Genomic DNA, 20,476 nt, shown 5'->3' with positions numbered 1-20,476 from the left:
ACCATCCTTACCTGAAAACCCTAATGTTCCATCACGTCACAAATCTTACCGGAAACATCCCTTCAACCGTCACAAATCTCACCACGCTCCGCCCCAGCTGGAACAATCTCTCCGGTCCGATCCCTTCTTTTCTCAGAAAAATCACCAGTCTCCAACTACTTGAGCTCAGCTTCAACCAATTCACAGGGTCGATCTGTGCTTCTCTCTCTTCCCTCTCTTCCCTCCCCCGGTCACGGCTATTACAGGGACTGAGTTTGTAAATCTAAAAACTCTAAAACCCTTAAAATGCAAAAGGAAATTTATATTTTTTTGTAACAAAGGCACTTTTTACATATAGGGAAATTGGGGTTGGGATAATTACATATGCCGCCGGTAAGGATTGAACCCACAATCTCTCCACTGAGAGGTGAGTTCTCAACCACTGCACTATTCTTCCATTAGTTAATACTTTTCAGTTTTTAATAGTTTTCAAAAGGAAATTTATATTTATATATAATACTTTTCAGTTTTTAATCTTGACCATTAAATGTAAACTTGATGACGTGGCTCAATCAGAGCCGTCGGCCTGCTGCCGCAAATAAAAATCCGTTCGCAATCAACTGTTATGAACTTTGTGCTAAAGTTCTGCTTCGAGTGGAATAATAAACTGACCGAAAACTTAATTTTCCCGCCTAAAAGACACAGTAAACGAGGCAACTCAAATGCGTTCGCTGCTCATATAATCAAGTGAAGTCACTTCCTATTTTTTCCGCTCTTCGCGACGCTTAGCTCTCGCTTGTGGTCTTCCGCAGTGCCTCTGTTGTTAGTTGTTTCTAGTGTGAGAGAAGAAAGAACGACGTTCTGATTTTGTTTCCACTATTTCTGTCGTTCGAGTTCGATGGAATGAAAATGAAAACTTAAAACCCTAAGTTGCTGTTCGTAGACTTGCTTTACCTCAAGTTGGCGACTGACCTCCTGTCATCTCTGCTGTTATCGAGTTGAGCTTTGGAGTTCCGTTCAGGTTTGGTGAGTCATGGAGGTCGAGAATGAAACGAAGAACAATGAAACTGCCGATTCTCCAACTTCTGTTCTGGAAGACGAGGTTTCACCTTGTTTCCTATTTTGGCATTTCACTCCGACTGATCTCTTTATTAGTTTGATTTTCTCAGTTTGGATCTTGTTTAAGTTTGTGGTCTTTGATTTTCACTGCGACTATTTGTCGTATGATTGCGTAGTCATTTTTTTGGTAAGCTTTGGTTACATTACATCAGAAAAAGTATCTAAAGTGTTAGCCAACAGCTGAACCCACAAGCTTGGAGAGGGTTTTTGGAAAGAAGACCGAAGGAGAAGGCTGTCGTGTATGGTAGATGTTGTTCTCCACGGACATAATGTGGAATGTTGGTTCACCAAGCTTATGACTAGAAGATTGTCACTTTCAATTATGGTTGAAGGGGATTGCATATACTTCCCGTTTTTATATTTACTCCACTATTTTGCTATCTCCCTCCGTTTTTTTCCTTCCTCCTGTTTTTCTTTGTTCTTCCTGGAATGACTTGAAATTGCTCTGCTAGCATCATCCTGTATTTTGGAGTTTTTGTCTTATAATCTTAGTCGTGATTAGGGATTAGGAATATAGAAGGCAGACTGTATCTTGTTGTAAATGTTGGTGTTGATGATGATGTTTATGTAAATATTTAGTCCCTAACTTTTGTTCCCCAATGCCGTTCTAGAGTTTAGGATCATTACTGGTGTTCCTTCTGTCTGTCTCCCCTTCCCATCTAATCTCTGTCATCTGCTTTAAGTTCTAGATCTTCAGTCTTGTATCATCTTTCATGAGGAAAATATCTGCTGCTACTTATAGTTGTTGATGCAACATGCGTTGTATTCCAACCCACAACCAACCAGTGTGTGCCAGCAATGTGCTAGGTTATATTTCATTTTCCTCCCCCCTCTAAAACATCAAATTTATTGATAAGAAAAAGGAAGCGTAAAGAACAATTACTTAACTATGACCAAGAAAAAGAATACAAAGGCAAACTAAACATCCCATGAAGCTAGACTAAGAAATGTAAGGAATATCCAAACACAATACTAGTCTAGCCACTTTCTTGTTTAGAAAAATCATAGATATAATAACTAGCCAACCTTGATTTCCACTGAAGTGAGGGTTTCAACGTGGATGGAGAGGAAGTAATGAGCCTAACAATTGTATGAATCTAGTAGTAAATTAAAAAAGGGCGAACCCGGCGCTGAAGACTTCCGCACAAGCAGAGTCCGGTAGGGGGAAGACATTTTCCCTATGCAATCTTACGCCAACAATTTTTGTTGAGAGGCTGTTTCATTACATTGACCTCTGGCTAAAAGGTACCGAAACAGCCCCTAAGCAAAAATTGTCTACTGGAAACCTAACGAAGATAGGCAAGCTCCATTTTTTTTTCTTTTCTAGCTGTGGTATTGTCTGCCTCTTGCTGAGTTGCTTCTTATCCTCTTTTACATACAGATGGCATGGCATGTCTACTAACCATGTTTTATCTGTAACTTTCTTTTCTCTCCCATTTTAACATGAATTAAATGAGCAGGAGATTTGTCAAAATGAAGTTAAAGTTGGAGTTGAGGATGATGAAATACTGACTGATGCAAAAAATGGAGACTCTTCCCTGATATCAGAAACAATGGCGAAGGAGGAAGATAATTTAAAAGAAGCTCGAGCAAAGGAAGAGGATGCTGAAAAGGAAAAAGGAAGCAAGAAAGAATCCAGGATGGACAATACCCAGTTCGCTAAATTGGATGAGCTCCTGACACAGACTCAGCTCTATTCAGAATTTCTTTTGGAAAAAATGGATGATATTACATTTGTAATTTCTCATGCACATGCTTTCAATGTCATTTTACTTTTCTTTATTTGCTTCTGTCTTTCTGCTTATTCTATTATGTGTCTTCAAATCCCTAGAATGGAGTGGAGAGTCAAAATGAAGAGAATTCATATGGGAAGAAAAGAGGCCGTAGTGCAAAGAGAAAGGCTGCCACTCACTACAACAATGTAAGATTAAGGCTATTAAATATGAATTAATATGATTTTTGTTGTTTTTATCCTACATTGTTTTGGGTAATATTGTCCCATGGCTAATTATCTAATTAGCAGGCTATTTGCTTGTTGAGGCATGCATAATACATTGGCTCATGGTTGTTTCAATGCACTGAGTAAATTTTTTGTTCAATCATAGTGCTGTCAAGTGAAAATTGAGAAACTGGGGAGAAAGAGGATGGTTGGGGGACTAGAGTATGTGTTTTCCTTGCCACCTTATTCACAGTTTATTGAACTAATTGCCGTTTAAGATGTTACTGGTTTATTATATTGAGATCAGCTTGTATTCAAGGTTTGATGAGATTGTGAAGGGTAAGAAAGACCATATTCACTAATTTTATGTTAATTTTTGGTCAAAGAAAATCATTTCCTTTAAGCGAATGCATAAGATATTTAAAAGTGTGGGAGGTTCAAGAATATGAGATATTTCACCAAACTCGAAATTTCAGTTGAAACCTATACATATTTACCAGCAACTTTCGGTGCATGCTTCAAGTTTTGTATCACCAAATTAGGTAACAAAACATTTAATTACTATCATAGGTTCTCCAAACATAGTGGACCCTAAAAAGCCACCCAAATGGTAATTTGATTTCAAACCTTAGGATGGTAGTTATGCTGTCAAAGTTCTCTAGATGGCCATATCCTCAGGCTGTTTAAAATAGTACAAGTAAAGCAACTTAAATATGCAACAGGAATCTATACACATAAATTTTTTAACTATTTTATAGACCATGTATCATAACAGTTTTTACTGAGCCATGTATATACAGAATGGGGGTGAGACATGGGGAATTTGGTTTTTTATTTTACTGGAAATTGTTTTATAGTATTGGTTGGATATTCTTAGTGAACTTTAGGTACTTATTGAGTGGAAATAGATGTGGTTTTCTCCCCTATATTGTGGGGATAAATTAAATTTAATGTGGATAAGTTCTTGGGGATGGACTCCTTATCTTTCCCTTTTTTCTCTTTTTCAGTATCCAAATTAATTTTTTCTGATTCCCCCTCTTTTTGAGATTTTTTTTAATAAAAATTTGTTTTATGGTGTTGGTTGGATATTCTAGGTTCGATAATTATTGAGTGGAAATAGAGATAGTTCAAGGGTGGAAAATATAATAGAAATTTTAGGGAGTGAATCTTTTTTAATTGAAAATTGTGTAATAGTATTGGTTGGATATTCTAAGTAAACTCAGGGTAGTTGTTGAGTACAAATAGAGGTAGTTCCCCCCCCCCCCTATGTTGTGGGGAGAAATTAAGTTTAGTGTGGATAAGTTAGGGATGGGTAATGTTATGGTCTTCTCCCTCTCTTTTGTCGGCTTTTGAAGCTGTTCTTTCCCCCCTCCCAACAATTTCATTATTAAACCAAGGGGAACGTGAGTTTTCTTTTCCACCAAGGTGGGAAATTTTAATTGAAAATGTAAAAAGTGATTTTTTTTTGGGGGTAAAAGAATGAAAAGTATTAAAAGATAAAAGTTAAACAGTCTATCGTATTAAGAGCGTGATTGACTAGAACTCCTGGTGAATTGTTCATTTGACGATGCTAAATTGGTTTTTCTCTCTTTTCTAGGATTGACTGCCCATGTCTTTTATTTCCTCCAACTTCCTCTTATATAGAAATTTAGTCATAGATAATGGCATAAAGTAAGAGTAGAAGGAGATAATTATGTGTAATTATGATTTAATATAATAATATCTTAAAAAAGAGAAAAAATCTAAATGAAAAAACCAACCAAAAGAGTCTTCCTGCTTGGAGTTTTGTCTTGTAGTGGAGAGTTTATTCTAGCTTGATATTTTCTTGAAACAAAGAGAGAGAGAGAACTAATTATTATTTATTGTTAAAGAAAACGTAGATGTTGCGAAGGATTATGAATTAGCTTCTTTTTTTTTCTCCCTTTTTAAGGGTGCTTTTTGAAAATAAAATATTTGGCAAATTTTTGGGGTGGAATGAAATATAGTGAGATTTTTTGGTTGTGAATAATATTTATAGAAGAGAAATAAGGGAGGTGACCGAAGAAACATAAGGTTTGAGTTAAGAGGGTGTTAGTTGAAGAGGTGCAACTCTTGAGAGATCTTGTTAAGGATAGGTGGGAACGTTTCAATGGTGGCGTGATTCAACGAATATTACATGGGGGGGGGGGTTGCTTTGACATGGTATGTTCAACGAGGAAAATATATGTTGTTTTGGAGTAAGGGGGGTTTGGTCTAGTGAGAGAACATACCATAATTGAATTGAGGTTATGCTAATAGATAGCAGTATTGATATGATTGGAATCCAAATATTGAACATAATTACTGCCATATCTCCTTTTCATAATTTAAAGTTGCATGCCATATTTTCTTTTTTCGTTTTAACTTATTTTAAAATCTTGTAATTCTAAACTTGATCTTTTTTTTTGGGGGGGATAAAAGGTGAACTTTATTAAGAGATAATAAAAGAATAAGGAATGCAAGGAACTAAAAACACTCAACCTTGCAACATTAATTGCCCTAATACACCCAAAGCCACTAGTTCCTTGAGATGGAATCATTGGCTCTGCGATACAAATAAGGTTAGGGTTATGTTGTCTAACAAAAAGATTGAGGGCATTGCCTGTAGCCTTCTTCTTCATACCCCTTACATTCCCAAAAAAACTCCATAGAAAACTAATATAGATTTGTTCCTTCCATGCAAGCCTTAGAAGACTTGCTACCGTGCTTTGACTCCTTCAATAGTGCTTGATCCACCCTCTCCAAAATTTCAAAGGTGTTTCTGAAAAGAAGACCATCCATTCAATCGGGTTCAGAAGACTGACGACGTCCACGCCCATGAACAGAAACCGATCTTCCTGACTTGGGTGCATAGCAAACTCCTGCCCTTCTGGACATGGCCGCAGTGCCCAATTGAGAGTGGTGGTTTGCTCCTAATTCTTGGGAATTTGCAATTACCTACTTCGAGAAATGAATCTCCATGTTTTCCTCTGATTGATGTAGAATGGCCAATTTACCCTTCTTACTTGAGGTAGTCCTAGAGTGGTACCTATCCATAAGAGGATGTCAATTAGATGAGAATGACAACTCATTCAAATTTTAAGAGTGAGAGTTATAAGAGTGAGGGTTTACATCCTTATCACTATTTGCTTGGGTCACATTTGAAGTTTGAATTTGCTGTAGAGATAGTTCAATCACCTCTCTTGGTTGAGTTGCTCCCATATTTTCCTCCCTTGGATGTAGAACATTCACTTCACCCCTTTTACTCGAGGTGGGCCCCAAGTGGGACCTGTCCTCGAGAGTCAAGTCTATCCTCATCAGAGTGTTGAGATTCGGATGAGCATGGCACTCCATCTGAATTTTAAAAGTACTCAAAGGAGTGTGGGGTTGCTAGTACTTGTTTGCAGAATTTGAAGGAGAATGGTTGCTGGACTTCTTGTTGGAATTGCAGGAGAGATAGTAGAATATAAGAGACCTTGACAACCACAAGGTCCCTCTCAGAAGGACCCTGCCACACCTTCCTGGCTGCAATTCTTCAGTAATTTTATTAATCCAGAATTCAAGATTACAATGAAAGGACTAGACTACTTATAGCCTACATTAACAGACTTATGACCTACTTGGGAATTCTTTATAATTAGGATCTCCCTCAGATTTTATCTTGGCCACGCAATTAAAAAGACTTAAAACAAGTAATGGAGTCTTCTTCAAAATAGATTCCTTAAGACATAATGCTCAAACCACAAAATAACAACCACTTATAGTAAAGGAACTCTTCTTGAAATAAAAGACTTAATTATTTATATCCTACTTTGATGAAAAACTCCTAAGGACTTAAGAACTCAATTAACTCAAACTAAGACTTTTAAACAGAGCTGGACTTTGAAAATTAAGACTAAAATTCTGAAATTAAATGCCAGCAGAGAATTAGGGTTGAAATTGACCAAATTACCCCTCTTTGAGGTTTGGCCAGCCCTAAGTCACCACTTTGGAGTGGCGTGGGGCCACTCCAGGGTTTCAGCCAGGGGTGGACCCGTGTCCACATCACGATCCCAAGCTAACTTCGATGAAGTCTCTGCCGTATGAACATTAAAATCTGGCTTCTATGCCAAAACCATAACAATTACCTTAGAGTGTCTCTGATGCCAAACTGTTGTCATGTCATTCTCATTCCCAGAGAATGCAGAAAAACAGGGGCTGTAAGCTCCCACATGTGATGTACTTCTTTCACACCACATGCATCGACGTGTGACGAAAATCAAATCTGTCCCTTAACAAAAATTCATGAAGTTTGCGCTGTTCCTTGTAGGCTGACTGAGGGATGACAATATGCCTGATTTTCTGCTTGAATTGGATCCGGAAGACTGCCTCCTGAAAAGTTCTACCCTCCTGGGCCTCCCCCAACAACCCCTGCATAGGTCATCTTCCTAAGTGGTGCCAGAGTAGCCCATTCACCACCACCTTGCCCTGCAGAAGCAACTGCCGGAAAAGCCTCCCTAATCTGAGCTGCAGTTCTCTCCCCTGTATCCAAACCTTCTCTTTCCTCTTCCATCATTCCCAACCCATCTCGTACATCCTCTGAAATTCATATAGTATAATTAAAAATCATAGGAATTCACTTTGATTAATGACTCTGCAGAAAAGCAGAATACTTTGATACTGATGTGTAGCATTCTTTGATGTTAGATGCCTGGATGCCTTTAAAGTTGATCTCCATGATTCCAACATGAAACTTGTCCCTGCTTTAATTTCATTCACTGAAATATATATGATTTGAATGCCTTTAATCTAGTAAATTCATCTTAGATCAATGCATACAAATATGATCTTGAAGCTGTTCTTTAAGGCAACTCAATTGTAATTTGGAATTCACTACCCTGTACCTTCATAGATCTGGCAGGAGTCACTACACCATTATACAAATATTTCACTCTGTTACTTGCATACTTGGGAATTCATCTCTGTACAGGTTTCTCACTCAAATCTTGTATTCCTGAAGTGTAAGGACATTTCAGGGATATATGGGGTCTCCTAAGGTTTCTGAATCCTTTTTTTTTTGGGGGCGGCTTATAGGGATTTTTTATGGGAATTTTCCTCTGTGTACGTGTGTTTTTTCTTCCAGGACTTTAGCAGAGGCTGGTTAAGGATTTCTAGAGATCATTCAACTAATGAACTTCCAAGATGTGTGTTTTTGACTAAGAGGATGGGATTTATAGTTTTTTAAACTGTTTTCCATCAGTTTTGTAATTTTGAAGGAATTTTATACAGTTTTTTTGGTTAAAAAATAATAGCCATATATCCTCATGCATGCATGGCTGTTATGGGCTTTGTGTTTGGTGGGTGCACGTGCATCATTGCATTATCCCCAGTTAACCTGTACTTCCCACTTGATGTGATGTCATCTGACTACAACATTGTCAAAATTGTTTTAAAACTTTCTATCTTTGATTTCTTTGGGCTTTTACAGTTGAAAAATTCATAAATGTTCAGTCATAAGTTCACTTGTTGGGATGAACTACTTTTGTTAAGCTTGCTCAGAGTATAATCTATCAGTATGCAGTTTTTGTCACGGATTTGCAAAATGCTGTTTTTGTTGGTCAAAAATTCAGTTGCAGAACCCTTCCAACTGCGGACCCACACCACCAAATTGACTTCATGCTAATTTCCACACTCATCAAATCTGAGACATTTCATAATGAAACACACCCAATTAATGAATTTTTGACATTCTTTGTGGCAGTTTTTTAATTTTATTCAAGTAACCTTTCTCAGGGGTATTTTGGTGATTTCAAATTATAGGTGAGTTTTCCCCCTTTTACTGAAGTCTGTCGTTCTGCTGATTTGCTGAATATCATGTATTATTTGCATTATGTATTTCTGTTGGCTGTCCTAACCTTGACCAAAATTGAGCAATTGAAATTTCAGTGATGAAATTTATTACATGAGTCAAGGTTGACATGAACAATCTACCTATCATACACAATTAAAGTTAAAATAGGCTGTGACAAGACAGATATTTAGGGCCCATTAGGAGATGCACCTGATAGAGCTGCCTGAATGAACTTTTGTCATGCGTTCTTCCATTTTCATCCACAAAACTGTCAATTTTTTATGGTGGTTTTGCTGTTACAAGTTCTTTTATCAACTGTGAAAGTATTTAAGCTGAATCCTTGGATTTCTGTGTTCATTTTATTTCTAATTTCTTATCTATATTGATTGTGCTGATGTGGTATCACTATTTAGAGGCAAGCGAAGAAAGCAGTTGCAGCCATGATAACAAGATCCCGGGAAGGGACAGCTCCTGAAGATGCAAATTTGACTGAGGAAGAGAAAGCTGAAAAAGAGCAGGCTGAACTTGTGCCATTGTTGACTGGAGGAAAATTGAAGTCTTATCAAGTCAAAGGGGTTAAGTGGTTGATTTCATTATGGCAAAATGGGTTGAATGGAATTTTGGCTGATCAAATGGGGCTCGGTAAAACTATTCAAACTATTGCATTTCTAGCTCATTTGAAAGGGAAGGGATTGGATGGACCATACTTAATAATAGCTCCTCTTTCAACGCTCTCGAATTGGGTAAATGAGATTCAAAGGTATATTATGTCTTGGTTTTCATTATTGATTATGTAATTTCAAATATATTAACTTTTAGTGGCATTTTTAGGTTTGTTCCTTCAATGAGTTCTGTTATTTACCATGGTAACAAGAAAGAAAGACTGGAGATCAGAAGGAAGTACATGACCAAAACAGTTGGCCCCAAATTCCCCATCATAGTTACCTCATATGAGGTAGCATTAAATGATGCAAGGAAAGTTTTGGCACACTACAATTGGAAATATCTTGTAGTAGATGAGGTCAGTGATAAATCATATTGGATATATTGGTTCTTTATTTTAGTTATTTATCTCTGCTTCTGTAATTTATTCAACTTCTGCAATCATTACTTAAAAGTATCTGCTCTTTTATGCAAATTGTTGTTCTTGAAGGGGCATCGACTGAAGAATGCAAAATGCAAATTACTGAGAGAGTTGAACCTATTGCCTGTTGAAAATAAGCTTCTGTTAACTGGAACACCTCTCCAGAATAACTTGGCTGAGCTTTGGTCATTGTTGCATTACATTTTACCTGATATTTTTTCATCCCTAGAAGAATTTGAATCATGGTAAGATTGGCAATGCTTATTGCATATTGTACTGTTGTTTGTAATTTTAATTGCCGTTTATTTTTTGAACTTGCATTTGTTAATTAATTTGTGGAACTTACTGTTGTATTTATTTAATTTTTTTATTTGTGGAACTTACTGTTGTAGTCTCTTTTTGATCCTTGAAATTGTTTGCATTTAGTTGGGATGAGGTTATGGTCATTGTTTGTTGTCGTCTTTGACTTGAAGTGATTTTTTCATCAATCAAAATAATCAACTAGTTAAAACGAGATTTCAATGTAATTACTTATAATTAACTATTATTTATGCCATGTGGATTGATAAATTATGCACCTAATTTTGTTCCAACATTACCTATAAGTTTTGATAGTCATTCAGGGGAAAAATTCGTTTAGGCTGTTTATCATTTCATGTTTTGTCTTTATCATCTCCAGATGCTGGAACAAGTGCTTGATGATATCTCTAGTGTTCCTAAACTAATTACACTGTTTTTATTTTAAGCTAATTGTACTGTTTTACTTTCTGAAAACTTATTTTGACTCTGGGTCAAACTAATTCAGGGGTCAACCTAATTCAGATTTAATATATCTTTGCTCTATAGGATGTTCAAGTAATTTTTTTTTATATGTTACTTTTTATGTTCATTTTTCTCATTTATGACTTTGGATTTGATCTTCAGGTTTGACCTGTCAGGAATGTGCAACAATGAAGCAATTCAAGAAGAGTTGCAGGAGAAGCAGAGGGTTCAAGTATGCAACCTTTTGGAGTCTGTTGAATTTCTGTCTTCTGCTTTGACGTATCCATGTGTAATGGTTGGAGTTGATTGTTTGCAGGTGATAACAAAACTTCATGCAATATTGAGACCTTTTCTCCTTCGAAGATTGAAATCCGAAGTTGAGCTGATGCTTCCAAGGAAAAAAGAGATTATTTTATATGCTAACATGACTGAGTACCAAAAGAACTTTCAGGATCATCTGATTAATTCTTCATTGGAGAATTACTTAATAGAGAAATCAAATTACAGTAAGAAAATAACGTTAATTTATAGAAATACATAGAAGAATTTTTGAGTTACCCATAGTTAGATAACTTAGATTGCAAGGCGGCCACCATGAACTTAAAATGTCACATATATATTGCTTGAAATAGCTAAGGCAGCAAAACTGGAAACAACTATTTTCAAACTCTAGGCTGCACCATCTTTTTGTGCCCTTCCTTGGATTCTTGATCCAGTTTTCAAGTTGGGTGTATATACCTAATTAAAAGGGCATCTAAGGCTTAAACAGGCACAAAAGGATCCAGTGAACCTGGATTCCTAGTTTGTGCTTCTCAATGACTTCTGTAGAGTTCACTTTCACATGACAAGCATGGACAAATTCATTTCATCGGGGCTTCAAATCCATCTAGCATCAGTTCGACCATGCATTTCACTATGATACAAATGTGAATTTAGGGTTACACGGTATGTCAAGGCCCTTGTTGTCTGTGGTTTGAAGAAACCCCTACATTCTACCAAATGGGTTCTTGAAAATCTTTTATGTACTGCTTTTCTTTTCTTTTCTCCTTCAATTTTTTGGGAGGAGTTTCCAAGCCTTCCATTATTACTTTACTGCTGATGCAAACTTGCTGATACTGCAGGACCTGGTATGAAAGGAAAGCTGAATAATTTAGTGATGCAACTCAGGAAGAATTGCAACCATCCTGATTTGTTGGAGTCAGCTTTTGATGGGTCATGTGTGCATTTTGCAATCCCTTTACTAATATCATACCCTTTATGTGCTCTAGTTTTAGCATGCCATTTACCCTTTCCTGTTTTCCTTTGTAGATACATATCCACCGCTTGAACAACTGGTGGAGCAATGTGGCAAATTCCGCTTGCTGGACAAACTAGTCTCACAACTATTAGATCGCAAGCACAAGGTGTCCTTAAGATTCTTTTGATTGACGGTCCAATTCTCAACCCCAATTTGTAGTCCATATATTAACTCATGTTTACTAATTCTCTATTTCATCAGGTTTTGATATTTTCACAGTTTACTAAGATGCTGGATATAATAGATTATTATTTTAATGAGAAGGGGCTTGAAGTTTGTAGGATTGATGGCAGTGTGCGGCTAGACGAAAGAAAGAGACAGGTAGGATTTGTCTATAGTAGGAAATTGCCTAAGATTTGTAAGGAGAGTTAGTTTATTATTTTATATATCATTTGTTTTTCTTCTCCTCTCTTTTCTTTTCTTTTGGGGTTCTATTTCAACTTGAATATTATCTGGACGTGGGTGAGACCCAAGCACTTTATAATAGTAGCAAAAAGAATTGCATTTTGGTTGTTTTGAATCATGGTGCATAACGCTTCAAGCCTGAAGAGTTCTTCTCTCTACTGCAACTCGCATCCATTTAGAGCCTTTCAACCTCCCACCATTGCCATTGGTGCTCCGAGTGGACATGATTGATTTATCTCAGTTGACTTCCTCTTGTGCCATTTTCTTTGTGTTTTGATGCATTGAATACAGTTTTTTGGTTAAATCTGGCATCATCATGCCTGGTCAGTTCAGAGTTTGGACCAAAGGGTGGTGAGATCCCCCAATCAATCAGTTAAGCTTTCTTGGAAGCCTCTTTCCAAAAAGTGAGCCAGGGTGTGAATCTCAATTATTTTCTGGATGGACAAAAACCATCACGAAAGGCCTGGGGAGGAGTTCCAAATAATGGATGGGATGTGTCTGATTCGGTCTAGCATTTTCGAATAGAGAGTTTTTGTGGTTGAATCTATCATGTAGTTTCAATTGCTTCCATGTGAAAGGCTCTAATGTTTCACATAGGGATGGTATAGTGCCCGTTGATGCTACATCACTGTAAAAAAGAGGGGAAAGGAGCAACTGTGTGCTTCTCTTTATTGTTCTGACATTACATTGCAAGAGAAATAGGTGATTTACCTAGAAATCTACAATATGACAATTGCCTTCTATGTCTGTAATCAGATTCAGGAATTCAATGACATAAACAGCAGCTATAGAATATTTCTTCTGAGCACTAGAGCTGGTGGGCTTGGTATTAATCTCACTGCAGCTGATACCTGCATTATTTATGACAGTGATTGGGTAAGCCCTTTCTAGGCCTCTTTTTGTTCGAACTTTACATGTCTGGAGCTACCATACTGACATGTTGTACTGCATTTGCAAACCAGAACCCTCAAATTGATTTGCAGGCAATGGATAGATGCCACAGGATTGGGCAGACCAAGCCTGTTCATGTATACAGGCTAGCAACAGCCCTGTCAGTAGAAGTAGGTTCTCTTTTATTTTTGATTTTCATATTTACTTAAGGAGTCTTGAAAGGCAATTCAAGACTATTCTTGTTATCAGGGTCGCATGTTAAAGAGAGCTTTTAGCAAGCTGAAGCTTGAGCATGTGGTGATTGCAAAAGGGCAGTTTCAGCAAGAAAGAACCAAGCCTAATACTTCGGAGAACCTTGAGGTCTGTACAATTTGCATATGCTTCATTTCAGTGTTATTCTTGGTTTGTTTGGAAATTAGGTTGGAGAATGTGTTCTGTAAATTCTGTTACCTGGGGTAATCATTTCATTTATTTTGTTTTGCTAGTCAAATCACTTATCATTTCACTCTTCCTTAAACTCTTTGAATAGGGATTGCTTTTGTGTGATATGATGACTGATGAATGCCAAAAGCCTTCGAAATACACTTACCTGTAATTCAAGAAAATTTATTGGCTGACTTAACAGTATTTGACCACTTTGTTGGTTTTTTTTCTTTCTTTTGTTTTTTCCACTTCCTCTGGGTTTAGATATTTTATCATTTATTAATATGTGTGTTCTCTGACAGACGTCCCCATCTACCTCTGGGATCCATTTAAACCTCATTGATGAAATAGGAAATTAGTAGCTTTTGTGCTTGGAAACGATACCAGATGGCTATTTGCCAAGTAACACTTCATAAGTTATAGAACTCCCCATGTTCTCTTTTTTGGTATTTGATGGTCCATACTTGATTAATTACTTTTAGCTTTTCACTAGTATGTGTGCTAATGGGTAGTAGACTGACTAGCTACTTGGGAGTCACCAATCTTATGGAGTGCTTAGAAACTACTTCTTCCTGTATTTGTATCAGCTATTTACTCTACCAAGCTACTCAGGAGTTTTCTTTAGTTCATCACAAGTAGTTTGGAACTGGGATGATGTGTAGTAGTGTTGGGACTCTAACCTTTTGAACTCTTTGCACTGTCTTTTGAGAATGTTATGTGAAGTTAACTAAAATATCTACTAGTATTTCTTGTCGGAAATAAATAGAAGCCATTTGACCCAGTTGTATAGAGGGGTGGGTGGAGTGAGATTTTTGAATGAATGACCCCACATGTCAATGGTACGAAAATAATATTCTGCCATCCCAAAAATAATTTTAGTTGATGTGGGAGAGGGAAAGTGAAGACGGAGAAAGGAGAGCGAGTGTGATGGAATGTCAATAGGGGGAATATGGGTTGCTGTGGACCCTAATCTAACAGCACAGCAATGGTGGAGTTTAAAGATTGGGTGGTTACACGGTGGTTGCTGAGAGGGCTTGTGGTAGCGGGTTGTGGAGGTTGCAGAGATTCTGGAGTCAAGGATGAGAGGGCTGAGTTGCAGACTAGGGTTTTAAGTGGAGTTTGTTCAGTCGGGAAGGATGATGATAGAGTTGCAGTGGAGGTGTAGCCACAAGGGGAGGGAGGTTGCGGGACGATGGCAGGAGCAGTGGCCATGCTTCAATCCAAGGGAAGGGAGGAAGAAGATAAGATTGCAACTTACCTTGAAATTCAGCAAAGTTCCACCAAATCTGTGGAAACCTGTGAGTGAAGTGGCAGAAATCTTCAGCCTCCTCAGGTGACTGTATGTATACATGCACACATGACCAAAGCTGGAGCAGAAGGAGCACTATGTTTAGGGGGGGGGATTATGACTACTTTTTGACCCCCATTAATTACTGTTTGAGGTACGATGTCTGAGGCAGCTGCATTTGCTTTCTGGCTCTTACATCTGTAAAAAGGTCATACCCAAAGCACAAGTCTCCCTTGTTTAGCAGCATCTGGGGAGGGACTGATGTACACAGCCTTTGATGCATATCACTAGATGGTGTGAAGCTTTACCCTTGTTTCTGGCTCATACATTTTCTATGCTGTGAAGATTGATGGTGTGAGGCCTCCTACCCTTTCAATGTTTGTAACTAGGTTTTCTGTTATTAACATGGAAAGGAGATCCACAAAGGCCCTGATCCTTGATGATGCATCATGCATCTTCTTTTGTATGCTTGGTGTTTGTTACAACAATATATGTATTTTTATCATCTAGAGTAGAGTGGCAATGTTACATGGATTTTGCTTGGGAGCAGTGCTTATGTGGCACTGCTCCAAGCAGTGAACGGTTGGATCCCATTTTTGAAGCTTGGATTAAATCTTCACCGTTGATTATCAGCATGTGCAATAAAAGTCATTTTAAGTGGCTTTAACTCGGTTTAAGTGGCTTTAACCCGAACCATGGATCAGCTAGTTTCGAACCAAAACGAACCATATGATTACGGTGGACTTCAACATTGGATTGATCCATTGTCTTCCCCAAGAGAAACAAAATAACAAGAACAAAAGCAAAGGGAAATTGGGGGGGCGATGAACATAGAAGGAAAAAGAAAAAAAACCCACTTCATTAGAACATAGAAGAACTAAAGCTTTGTTAAAAAGAAAAACTAACGGAAGAAGAACTAAAGCTTCAGTGTTAAAAAGAAAAACTAACGGACCTGTAGGATCTTGAAGGAGCCATTAGAGTTGAATCTCAGAGGAAGATCTGGTTTTCTTTTGATCTTTTTTTCTGTGTTACCCACCATCAAATTACCAAGAATTTGGGTTTGAAGTAGAGAATCGTGGAAAGGAATGCAACGAAGAATGGGAGGATAGCCATTTTTCTGTGGCAAGCCTGCAAATCCCTTTGGTTCAACGAGAACAGTTTCACCAAAAACAAGAATATTTAGTGTTTGATTCTTCTCGGTGGTGTATTTATGCCCTTCAACCTGGATTAACCCATTACTTATTTTATACAATTTTTCTCAAGATTTTCAAAATTGCTACAACATAAACTGAGATTTCAACCTACCCCTCACACATGTGCAAGACGCTGGATCTTGCCTGGCAAATTCGAATTAGAGGAACTATTATCCAACACAGAAAAAGAAGGGTAGAAAGAAGAAATGTAGGTAGACTTCCAAGACCCATTAAAAGAGAAGCCTCCTTTGAGATGTTCGAGAACAAGGTTTCTCCAAAGAGGTTCATGGTTGCAGAAAACATAAAACGATTTGCTCACTGTAGCTAAAACACCCAAATGGGAGCCACCTAGAAGCCCTAGAATATCCAGTACTAGTTCGTCAGTGAGAATTTGGAGATTACCAAGGCCCGTATTCCTGTAATTGCAGGTGGATGTACTTAATAGGAGATTGCCTAATGGCTGGACTCCATGACTGTTTGAAGGAGCAGAACTTTTTAAGCTGAACCCATCTCCTCTATAGCCACCTTCTTCTTCCAATTATTCTTCCTCAAGTTGAGGGTCCTGGTTTCTGATTAGAGTCTTCTTTCTCATCTTCTTTTTCCTTTTCGTTCTTCTCATAATCTGGGAAAATAGGCTTCTCCTGCAGCTTAGCATTGTATCTAAGCAGCCAGTGAAGTTGCAGACTTGTCACTCGCAGCAACAGCAAGAGAGTATTGGATTAGTTGCCGGCTGCTGATACTCTTTTTGCAAGCGAAGGATTCGTTTGTTTTTTTTTTCCTTCTTTTTTCCTTCTATGTTCATCGTCTCCCCAGTTTCCCTTCGCTTCTGTTCTTGTTATTTTGTTTCCCTTGGGGAAGCCGATGGATCAATCTAGTGTTGAAGTCCACCGTAATCATATGGTTTGTTTTGGTTCGAAACTAGCTGATCCCATGGTTCGGGCTAAAGCCACTTAAACTGAGTTAAAGCCACTTAAAATGGCTTTTATTGCACATGCTGATAATCAATGGTGAAGATTGAATCTAAACTTAAAAAATGAGATCCAACTGTTCACTGCTTGGAGTAGTGCCACATAAGCACTGCTCCCAAGCAAAATCCATGTTACATACTGCTATCTAACTTAAAAGCTAGAGATATTAGGTGGACAGGCTTGACAAGTATATGAAAGAGTAGAGTTGGGGGGGGGGCATTGCCGTTGAGCGATAGGTCAACTCCAGCTCTCTCTTCTCTTTCCTTTTGTCTGTCTCTTCCTTGTCTGTCTGTCTCTCTCTCTTGTTCTGTCTCATTCTCTCTTTCCCTCACTTCCCTCTATGTCGACCTCCAAAACACTCAAAACAGAATCCGATTACTACAAGACCACAACCCTAGGATTGGAATCTTGTAAAGGCACTTGACTTGGGATTCAAGCTACACTTAAAAAAAAAACTCTAAAGTTAAGAACCCTTTTGGATAAACAATCTTATCGTATTTGCAACTAACTCAACACAACTTAAACTCAAGTAACTTTCAAACTACTAACTCAAACAAAAAACCGATCCATGTCCCTTGGATTGAGGGGAATCTATCCAGACCCATGACCCATATTAAGCCCTAACAAGGGGCTAGAAAATGACCAAAATACTCTTGGTAGGCATTCGGTCAGCTTGGATTGGCCATTTGGATATGGATTTCGGGAGCCAATTATTGGGGGGGGGGATCCTTGCGTTCACATCACCTCTATTGGCTTCCACTTACTCTTCTTCTGTCTTCCTTTCTTCTTGCTTCTTTGCTTAGACGGGTACTGTTGCGAGCTCTCTTTCCCTACCCCTACCACCTCTGTTGTGCTTTGCCTTGGGCACCTTGGTACCATTGCTGCCGCTAGTCAATGTGAAGCTTCTGAAGTTGACTCTCTTGAAGATCTGCTCAAGATGAAGATTCTGCAGAGCTGCAACCTGTTTGTGCTTTGGTTCTGAGAATCATTTGCCATCCCTGAAACAACTGAGTCAACTCTCCTTGGCCATGCTACTGCAACCTTCGAAACCTGCAATGTTGCTCCACACAGTACAGAAGCATCTAGGTCAAGAAATCCCTCTAATTCGATGCTCTACCACCTGCAATGCTTGCTTAGTCAAAGAAAAAGGTAATTGAGATTTCTAGGTTTGACTTAGTCAAGCTAGGTCTCTTGGCCTTGTTTTTTGGTCCATTATTCTTAAATCTATGTATCTTCTTTCTCTTTGTGCGTCTTTTTAGGTTTATTGTAAGGCTTGGTGTCGCATGTTGAGCCTTCTTGGTTCTCTTTTGTATTTCCCTCCCCCTCCTAAAGTATATGAAGGCATCCAAGGTCCTAAAGTTGGTCAATGCAGAATCATTCCCCTCAGAACATATTAGTTAATCTTGAGTTATCTAACAGAACATGCTGGAAGCTCATTAATAGAGATGGTTTTGTTGATGCAATGCATATTACTTTTAGTGTAGGGTTTCCTATACTTGATCCATTGAGAGTTTGCTTCGGGCCCATTTTCTAGCCCTCCAACCTGCTGCTGCGATTGGGTGGTACAAAGTGTTGTGCACCCTCTATTCTTCTTACATGTAGTTTGCTGCCATTATTCATGAAGGCTTTCACTGGAAGCCGGCTTGGATTACTGGTGGGTAGAATGCATATTGATAAATCATTACAATTTACAAGAGTGATCCAAAATGCGACCAGGAACAAGTGCCACTTGCAATATATATATATATTTGGAAGAGGGGGTTCTTTTCGCGGTTTTTTGGGGGGGGGGGATGGGTTGGAAGAGACTGCAAACTGCTGGGGTTGCACATATTTAGTTATACATCAAATTCATGTAGCATCTTGTAGTGGGATTTTTTTTCCTGATATTTTTATCGGACTACAGAAAACTAGCTGTCTCAGATGTATGACCAGCATGCTGGTTTAACCTATCCTTGAAAGTACCTCGACTGATCCTTCGGGTTTTGGTGATATGTTTGCTTTCAGGAAGACGATTTGCTGGCTCTCCTTAGAGATGAAGAAAATGCCGAGGAGAAGATGATTCAGACAGACATCAGTGGTGAGAATTTTCATAAGGTTTTGGACCGTAGTGATTTGATTGTTGACCTCTCTAGTGATGATAAAACAGCAATAGATGCACTTCCCCTTAGTGGTCCTGGTTGGGAGGTGGTAATACCGACTAAAAGTGGAGGCATGCTCTCTTCACTCAATAGCTGACATTTTATTGTCTTTTCTAAACTGGTGGTTTTGAGGACATTGCTCTGGTCAATGTCTTGTCAATATAGTTATCAGGGAGGGATCCTGGAGAATTATTTAGGCAGAGGCAAGTTTGGTTGGCCTTGAGGAACTTTTGCTAGCCTGCAGTTTTGTATTATTAAGTAGGAAAAGCGTTAAGTCTTTCCCCCTCTCCCAGTTTTTGTATATCCTATGTGGGGTTTCACTGTTTCGTTATATTCAGTAGATGGTTAATTCGACTGAACATCGCTGTTTTCACAAGTTGGATACTCTGATGAATGTGATGGGTGATAGTAGATTATAAAAAAGAAAATGACAGTAATTTTAGAAACAAAGGCATCTACCAAAAAAGATAAGAAAAAAAAAAGAAAAAAAAAGGCACTTTTCATAGATAGAGGCAGATAAGAACTTCCTTAGGGCCTGTTTGGTTACATAAGTCTGGAGATTTCAAATCTCTAGAAATTTCAAATCTATAGAGTTGTAATTTATAAAATTTAACTGTTTGGTTAACCGAATATGTGGAATGAAATCTTTGGATTCATCTGTGATTTTTATGAATGTACAAATGTTTAGCGTTTTTATTGTAGGAATGAAATTTCTGGATTTCACCCCATACCCAAAAATCTACAGATTTTCCTAACCAAACAGGTATAAATGTCGCATTCATGAATCTAGAGATTTGAAATCTCTAGATTCATGTAACCAAACAAGCCCTTAATCATTGAGAGAAAGTTCTAAAAACAAATCTCACAAATAACCAGATTATAGGCTTTCTTTCCAGAAACACAGCAACCCTTGGCATCGGCTTTGTCTCTAAATTCTGTAGGCCCAACCCTGCGCAATCGATATGGGCTCACTTCCATTTGGCTTCAGAAAAGATTATGGTTGGGTGCATCAAATCCAAGCCATATTAAAAACAAACGTTTCACTTTCACTCATTTACTTTCCATTCTTACCCCACTCCTCTCCCTCTTGACCAATCATTCTTATAGAGCCATCTAATCCTCAGGGGAGCTTATATCCGATTTCAAGAAGTTGTGAACTCCTG

The 20,476-nt window shown here is 38.2% G+C and overlaps 1 protein-coding gene across 1 annotated transcript; it reads left to right on the top strand.

The window, feature by feature from the left end:
• Positions 1 to 657: 657 nt before the first annotated feature.
• On the top strand, positions 658 to 19,778 carry LOC149017748 (chromatin remodeling protein DDM1-like). Its single transcript, XM_089152073.1, has 15 exons — positions 658 to 1,081; positions 2,559 to 2,834; positions 2,930 to 3,019; positions 9,278 to 9,624; positions 9,696 to 9,885; positions 10,018 to 10,193; positions 10,873 to 10,942; positions 11,027 to 11,216; positions 11,832 to 11,927; positions 12,019 to 12,113; positions 12,209 to 12,328; positions 13,169 to 13,288; positions 13,375 to 13,473; positions 13,553 to 13,663; positions 19,180 to 19,778. Exons 1-15 carry the CDS (start codon positions 1,013 to 1,015, stop codon positions 19,408 to 19,410), a joined length of 2,280 nt encoding a protein of 759 aa, XP_089008199.1. The 5' UTR covers positions 658 to 1,012; the 3' UTR covers positions 19,411 to 19,778.
• Positions 19,779 to 20,476: the final 698 nt, after the last annotated feature.

Source organism: Hakea prostrata, chromosome 4 (genome assembly GCF_041222555.1).
Source record: "Hakea prostrata isolate BN-2017 chromosome 4, UWA_Hpros_2, whole genome shotgun sequence".
Lineage (NCBI taxonomy): Eukaryota > Viridiplantae > Streptophyta > Magnoliopsida > Proteales > Proteaceae > Hakea > Hakea prostrata.
Note: the sequence above shows the minus strand (reverse complement) of the source record. Positions and strands in the feature narration are given on the sequence as shown.

Coding starts and splice junctions, on each gene's coding strand:
- LOC149017748 (XM_089152073.1), top strand. CDS start 1,013: ATGGAGGTCGAGAATGAAACGAAGAACAATGAAACTGCCGATTCTCCA. Junction 1,082..2,558: donor CTTCTGTTCTGGAAGACGAG/GTTTCACCTTGT, acceptor TTAAATGAGCAG/GAGATTTGTCAAAATGAAGT. Junction 12,329..13,168: donor TAGACGAAAGAAAGAGACAG/GTAGGATTTGTC, acceptor GTCTGTAATCAG/ATTCAGGAATTCAATGACAT.